General features: G+C 49.0%; 1 protein-coding gene across 1 annotated transcript; it reads right to left on the minus strand.

Moving 5' to 3' along the window:
• Positions 1-1,213: 1,213 nt before the first annotated feature.
• On the minus strand, positions 1,214-8,040 carry LOC149358445 (uncharacterized). The gene is made up of 5 exons (XM_089567548.1): positions 7,968-8,040; positions 5,649-5,716; positions 5,212-5,400; positions 4,604-4,811; positions 1,214-1,305 (listed from the first exon to the last, which is right to left on the minus strand). Exons 1-5 carry the CDS (start codon positions 8,038-8,040, stop codon positions 1,214-1,216), a joined length of 630 nt encoding a protein of 209 aa, XP_089423674.1.
• Between the last annotated feature and the right edge of the window lie 301 nt (positions 8,041-8,341).

Here is an 8,341-nt window from a genome sequence, read left to right on the forward strand (position 1 = left end):
TCTCCTTCTTGGTCTGTGTGTGTCTGCGCTGTTGAACCATTATTATGAGTCGTTATACTATACCGGCGAGGCTCGCTTTGTGAAACCACAGTCGGGATCCTCGCTCAGCCGTCTCCAATCTCCGCTAGACTGTTGTGGTGCGATCCTACAAACGCGACCACGCAGGAACTCCTGGGCCGAGAGCGGTGCAGTGTTTAGCCATTTTGGATAGTGGCTTCACTGGCCAAGCCCATTCAGTATAAACTATCGTACGAACTCTATATATGTTCTACTTCCACAACACTGCTGCCGCATTTCCTAGCCCTGTCAGACAGTTCAAGCATTCCGCGATTGGCGCAGTTTTATGGTTGCGTATCAAGCACGCATCTATCACTGTTACCGTGTCTAGTCGCGCATTAATATGGAGCTCATCAGCGGTCCGCAAGCGCCTATGACAGTATCCGAAGCGCCCATTTGCTCCCGCCTTCATTTACTCTCTCTCATTTTTTTCGCTCTCAGCGGTCGCTACGCCCTTTGGCTTCCACCACCGCTTCCGAAACGAGCACGTCGTGTTTGAAATCTTCTGCTTCTGTGGTTCTGGCGCATCCGATGCTTCTGGGGTTGTTTACGCTGCTGCGCAGAGACGCACCGCGTGCGCCGTATTCGGCTCGGCCTGATAACAGCGCATAGCTGGCGCAAGCCTCTTCAGTCCCGGCCGTGATCGCGGCTGATTCGAGGAACCTCCTCAACACCATCCTCACACTGCGTGAACTCATAGAAAGGAAGAAGTTTGTCCTCCCCATCGCAAAGGAGCAAAGTTTCTCCTCCCCATCGCTCTTGATTTTCAATCCCTCGCTTTTCTTCCGTTTCTTCTCCTCGCCTTCTTTCCGCACATTCAGCCCTCTTTATCTCTACTTTAAACTCTTTCCACCAGCGCGGCGCAGCGACCACTTCCTCGCAGCGAGAGATTACTACAACGCCGCGTTCTCCCCTTTCCTCCTCGCACCAACAAGAACCTCACTCGTCCTCTTCTCTCGACCGTTACCGTTACAACCGCATTTCCGTCCGGACCTCCGAGGGGGCCGTGTGTGTCTGAATAGCTGCTCCTCCCGCCAAGTGTTCGCTCCTCTCAGCATCACCGTCGTCACCGGGTTCAGACCTCGCCACGCCCGGTATATCGTGTTGCCTGTCCGGACGAGTACAAGGAATACCGCGTCCCTGCTTCAAGTAGGCCTCACAAGCCGTCGGCCGCTTCGGCGGCCGCGAAGTCCTTCTTCGGGCCGTCGTCGTTAGCTGCAACGGCGATGGTCCCGTCTTCCTGCAATCCTGCAAACCAGCAGCAGCAATCACAGCGGATACCGACGGAGGCGGCTCGGCCACCACCTCAGCGTCTGCTGTACTGCATCCTGGAACGAGAGCGGCCGTTTTGCTGCCGTTCGTCACTTTGGCGTCGTGTACCTTCATGTGTTAGTGACGTCGGTGCAGCGACAGCTACGGAAGCTTTTAGTTCTGTACTCATGCCCTTAGAAATGGCGAAGAGTGCAGCGAGCCCCACTTCCTGCGAATGCTTTCTCGGGCGTCGCCGCTGTGGATTATCAGCTGGTTTAGTCGTTGCTGTTACCAAAGCAGTCATAGTGTTTCGTCGGCAGAAGAGTAGGCACAACGTGGGAAGTGATTATGCAACTGTATGTTTACTGAATTCTATCGGTGTCGCATGGACATTGAAGGACTTCAGTGATAGCGGTTTGTCTTCATATCTTTACATTAAAACCAAAATTTTCCCCCAATTCCTTACGGTTGCAATGCAGATCGTGCATGCATTAAATTGCGCGCACTCACTGTGCACGGTGTGATCTTTAAATGTAATGCGCGAGCTCACAATGCACGAAATGATGTTTTGGACATGTATGCTGCATCACCGAGGTAAAGTTAACACATCTGGTGCGTCAAGGACAAATTTACACCTTTACAGTACGGAATGCTCCAGCTCAGATATGTAGTATATTTCGAAAAGGCATACCTCTTTTCCACTGACAGTATCGGGAAGTATACAGCAAATAAACCATACAGACAATACGTTCTGCCTGCACATTTATTTTCATCCACCTTTATTACACACTTCGTCTTCTTTTTACTTTGCACTTCATGCTTCTCATCCAGAGTCTGATCTTCCATCTGTTTGACACCTCTCTGTAGGCGTTGCTGTTGAATGTCTCTTCCATGAGACCCACTCACAAAAACCACGCAGCCCCGTTAAACCGTCAAGGGAAGCTGCTGCTGAAAAGAATCCTTTGCTCTAAAGCCGGATCGCCGGATTGTCTCACAGCATTGCCCCAGAGCTATCGTGGCACATTGTTCAGGTGGGGACAATATTCCCTTAACGAAGGAAATATTGCAGTGGTTAATGAGGAACGTAAAGCACGAAGCTGGACTCTGGCGCCCTCTGCCTGAAAACTTTCTCAACAGCTGTAATATAACAGTACTTTAAACGTTGTGTTCAGGACTCGTCTGTGCACGGCTGGACAGCTCTGGCATGTGAGGTTTAACGCGTACTGGAAGTTTTTGATGCGTACCAAGAATACTGGATCCAGAAACACAAGTAAGGCAGTGCTTAAAGCCCCGGATGCGTATTAGCCTGGCACGCCGTACTTTAACGTTAATTTCCAGAATATCTCCACTTGTAAGGCGTTGTTGTTTCTTACGTGTTCTTCAGCACCCTTTTCGAACTGAGTATTGCACTACTGGGTAGATTTTTTTGTCTTAGATTTAGCAGACACTGAAGTTTACCAGGTTTAACAAATATTGGAAGAAGAAATAACACAATTAGCACGAATATCGCACTTTATAGTTGAGTAGCTCCCTTTGGCTGACCCTCTATAAGCTAACTAGACTCCTCATTGAAGTCTACTCTTCCACGTTAGAGAATTTCCCTTCTTGCGTTACTCTAACAAATCAAATCAAATTTACATCTCCCTACGAGCTTCTCGTCGCCCTCATGAGCTTTGATTTAGATCGAATGTCCAAAAAATAGGAGGTCCTACGTTTGAGTCTTACACCAAACTTTTCAGCCGCAGAGGTTTTAAAACATATTACAGCTTTTCTGCGCACCCACGTGACCGCTCTCATATATATATTGATTATTAATTACTCATTAATACATAATCTGCTTATGCATGACGTCATTAAGTAATTAATTACTATTAATAATAGCGAACCCTAACCGACCTTAAAAATTAGATTTGGAAAGCGAATGAGGTACGCATCTTATTCTATTCGAAAAGACGAACTCGAATCTGAATTTTGTATCGTTCTATCGTAATTAGTGCGTTAATTATTATTTTTAAAGTTAAGCTTTACGAAAGTAATTAATTCTATAAGGGGTCTAATGAAGAAAATAAATTGTTCTAAAAACTACGGGGATGCCGAATATGCGACTTGTTTTCCAATATCCTTATCCGTTCGCGAGTTATTAATATTATCAGAAGTCACGTGATACATCGAAAAAAAAAAACGGCCTATAGGCGGGCGATCGCTTGTTTTTTCGCTTTCCGAGCGGCTCGAAACTCTTTGCGAAAGAGCTTTTCATTTCTGGGAGTGTCGAAACAACCTTACCTGTAGGCAAGCGGTCGCCCCGTGCCTACAGGTAGGTTTTTTTTTGCGCTAGTTAACACTAGTTAGTTTTTTACACTAGTTAACACTAGTTACAGCTGTACTAAGATGCGTTTTTAAAGCTTCTCAATACCCCTAATTATCGGCCGATATAAATGATCGCGGTATCTATCAATATCTACGTTTCGAGAGCATTACGAATATGTAATCGGTTCTTCGTTGAAGTCATTAGGTAATAAATTCTAATTAATAATAAGCAACCATAACCGACCCTAAAAAATTATTTCGAAAGCGAGCGAAGTACGCATTTTATTCTACTCGAAGAGACGAACTCGAATTTGAATTTTGTATTGTCCTATCTTAAGTAGTGCGTTAATTATTATTATTTAAAATTAGGCCTAACGATAATTATAATATCATAGCGAGTCTAATGGGGAGTCAATTGTTCTAAAACTTACGGTGATATCGAAAAACTCAGCATCGTCAGCTGGAAAAAGACTGCGTCCAGGCTGCGCAGATTATGCGTTTTCGTACGCTCTGCAGCCGCTACGATGACCCACTGCGCTATACTACGCACCCGGAGCCAAGTGTGCTCTATAACTTTGAGGCTACCAGTCCTCAGGATGAAAAATCTGTAACTGGGCTTCGGAGAAAGGGCGGAAACGTGCCAAGCACCTTTCGGTCACATAAAAATGAACTGACTGTCCAGAGAAGCTCAGAAACAATGCAAAGCAGGTGTAGTTCAATCACTGTTAATTTATTGATGCCACAAATATTTTCTACAGGTACGGTGTTGCAGAGAGCAGTTGTCCTGGCAACTGTGGGCAGTGGAATATCCGGGCGACTTTTCTCCCATCTTCCCGTGAAGGTGTCTTGTCAGGGGTGTTTTCCCGAAGACTGAAATGATAACGAAGGAACGCTGTTGCTTGCACAGAACTGAGAAAGAGGTTAAACTGTGCACTATATAATCAGCACTGCTGTGGCAGTCCCAAGTCACTTCGAAGGTTTCGCTGACTATTAAAGCTTATGCTTGATAAGGCTGCGCCCACCTTGGTGTGGGGTGCGTAATTTCGACGGTGATGCTCGTCGCCCTCAGCCTGGTCAACCGCAGTATCTGGCTGCCCATCCGCAGGGATGCTAGGAGGGTTCACATTGTAGACAAAATTGCCATTGTTTATGTTGATGGTGATCGGCGCCGCTGCATTGAACATGGTTTGAAGAACCTGTTTTGGAAAAAAAGAGCAAACTTGTGGTTGGTGACGAAGCGCGAAAATGTGGAGGACAACCGAGAACACACTCAAGCACAGCGAAGATAGAACTGTTTTAGTCTCTCAATACCATCTCACATACTTTGGGACATATACTTCCTCCTGACGCAGTTATGCTATGTTGGTAATGCTGTTCATGTTTCCATGCTATGGACCAGGCCTTAGGACAGTGAAGCAGGTAGCCGCATTGATCACATCGATTATGCTAAGTGACTGGTCACATAACCACAGGAGCTCCCACAGGACTGGCGCCAGTGGCTCTGAGGCTGAACGAGGAGCAGTGCTGTCACATCCCAACATCACTTCGCAGGTTTCGCTGGCTATTAAAAATTATCTTCGCTAAGACTGCACCCACCTGGGTGTAGGGTCCGAAACTTGGTCGGTGATGCTCTTGGTAGCAGTTACGGTCACCCTCGGCCAGCTCAACCATCTGATCTGGCGGCCGATACACGGGGTTGTTTGTAGTGTTCACATTGTAGACAAAATTGCCATCATTTATGTTGATGGTGATCGGCGCCGCTCCACTGCGCATGGTTTCAAGAACCTGTTTTGGACAAAAGAGTAAATATTTGCTTGGTGGTGAGATCCTGCGATGCTAGACGCCCAGGATAATCGGAAGCGCACTGAATCATCGAAAATAAAAGAAAAAGAACTCTTGAGTTACTCAATATCAGGTCCCATATTTTGGAATATATACTTTTTGAGAACGGAGCTGCTCATATTCTCATGCCCTGGCTAGGCCGTTAGAGAGTGCAATAGGAAGCGATATTGATAACACAAAATATACTATACCTGATCGATCAGATGGCCAGAAGAGCTCCCACAGGACTCATGCCGTTGGCTTTGAGGTTGAAAGTCAACTGCAGAACAACAAATGCGTTGCCTTATAAGCCCAGACATCCAGTTTAAAAAGAAGGATTTATCCTGTCGAAACACGGTCTGAGTGCCATATTTTGAACGAGTTGAAAGGTGCGACATCTCTACAGTAAAGAGACGGAGGTATGATTACTGCCGAATTTGTAACTTCAACTACTTACAGAGAATGCTTACAGAGCAACTACACGACGGACCCCGCGCCCCTGCAAAGGACACTGCGGTGAAGCAGACATTGCCAATGCGAGCTCATCTGTCCATTTAGCTAACGCCGCGACGAAAGTGCTTTGAGAAACGGCTGGACCCAAGCACGACGGCTCGAAACTAGAAGCGTTCTCTAACCTTCAAGCGAATGCCGCCACGAAAGCACAGCGGGATGCGCCATGATCCAGCCAGCAGGACACCTGGGTGCGAGAAACGTTCTACAAACTTCAAGCGAACGCCGCGACGAAAGCGTAGTGGGATGCGGCACGATCCAACCAGCCGGACACCTCGGAGCGAGAGACGTTCTACAACCTTCGAGCTAACGCCGCGACGAAAGCGTAGTGGGATGCGCCATGATCCAACCCGCAGGACACTTGGGTGCGAGAAACGTTCTACAAACTTCAAGCGAACGCCGCGACGAAAGCGTAGTGGGATGCGGCACGATCCAACCAGCCGGACACCTCGGAGCGAGAGACGTTCTACAACCTTCGAGCTAACGCCGCGACGAAAGCGTAGTGGGATGCGCCATGATCCAACAAGCAGGACACCTGGGTGCGAGAAACGTTCTACACACTTCAAGCGAACGCCGCGACGAAAGCGTAGTGGGATGCGGCACGATCCAACCAGCTGGACACCTCGGAGCGAGAGACGTTCTACAACTTTCGAGCTAACGCCGCGACGAAAGCGAAGTGGGATGCGCCATGATCCAACCAGCAGGACACCTGGGTGCGAGAAACGTTCCCCAACCTTCAAGCCAACGCCGCGACGAAAGCGTAGTGGGATGCGCCATGATCCAACCAGCAGGACACCTGGGTGCGAGAAACGTTCTACAAACTTCAAGCGAACGCCGCGACAAAAGCGTAGTGGGATGCGGCACGATCCAACCAGCCGGACACCTCGGAGCGAGAGACGTTCTACAACTTTCGAGCTAACGCCGCGACGAAAGCGTAGTGGGATGCGCCATGATCCAACCAGCAGGACACCTGGGTGCGAGAAACGTTCCCCAACCTTCAAGCTAACGCCGCGACGAAAGCGTAGTGGGATGCGCCATGATCCAACCAGCAGGACACCTGGGTGCGAGAAACGTTCTACAAACTTCAAGCGAACGCCGCGACAAAAGCGTAGTGGGATGCGGCACGATCCAACCAGCCGGACACCTCGGAGCGAGAGACGTTCTACAACCTTCGAGCTAACGCCGCGACGAAAGCGTAGTGGGATGCGCCATGATCCAACCAGCAGGACACCTGGGTGCGAGAAACGTTCCCCAACCTTCAAGCCAACGCCGCGACGAAAGCGTAGTGGGATGCGCCATGGTCCAACCAGCAGGACACCTGGGTGCGAGAAACGTTCCCCAACCTTCAAGCCAACGCCGCGACCAAAGCATAGTGGGATGAGCCACTATCCAACCAGCAGGACCCATTGGAGTAAGAAACGTTATGTAACCTTCGAGGCAACGCCGCGACGAAGGCGTCGTGGGATGAGCCACGATCCAGCAGGCAGGACACCTCGGAGCGAGAAACGTTCCAACAGAGTCAAGCATCGTGATACCTAAGGTCCATATCGGCTCCCCAGATGGAAGCGACGACGCATCCGTACAACAAGCAGCAAGGTACATTCTGGCGCCCTGAACCAAGGAACTTAATGAACGAGGCAAACACTGCACTCCGCACAAGTCCCTTAGTCGGTGTTCTTAGCCAACAACGAAATCGCACCACAGGCGGCTGAGCAGGTACTTGAGAGTTCCTGTTCGCACGGCAACTGCCACCGTTACACACGTTTCCGCTAACACGATAAAACAGTACAAAGTAGGCACACAAGCGGCGCGTTGTTCGTAATGAAATGTTTTGTGGTAAGATACTGCTTGACTCAACTACAGCGCGCCACTCTGAACCCCCAAAGCCACTAGCAGTTTAGGTTGGCATGCGGGGCAGGAGAAATGCAAGGTGCCGTCGGATGTGCTCGTCGCGAGTCGGATTCGGCGTTTGTGGCCGAGGCAATGGGTGCATCGTGAGGAATCAGAAGGCGGCATCTTACCAGGCGTGATCGTTTCGAGTTGGACGTTCCAACGCCCATACTGTTGCATCGAAGTCGCGCTGTCTTGAGCCATGTCGGGGGCGGGGAATTGATTTTCAGGAGTTGAAAATCCGCACCCTGAAGTGCTATGGTACAATACAGCTGGCGCCCTTTATAGCCCCTCCAAGCGGTTGGATCAGCTACGTCACTAGCCTTATCACCCTTGTGAACTGAAGGACGTTGCCGTACAGGGGCCTGATTGGTAGGACCAACAGCATGTGATGCGTATTACGTAACGACCTTCATTGTTATTGTGTTATTATTTCCAAGGTTTTTCCTGTAATTTCTTACTTTTTGTGTGTCTGTGTGTAGTGCTCCGCCCTACGCCTGAACTA

The sequence above is a fragment of the Amblyomma mixtum genome, chromosome 2, assembly GCF_055824585.1.
Source record: "Amblyomma mixtum isolate Tamu chromosome 2, ASM5582458v1, whole genome shotgun sequence".
Lineage (NCBI taxonomy): Eukaryota > Metazoa > Arthropoda > Arachnida > Ixodida > Ixodidae > Amblyomma > Amblyomma mixtum.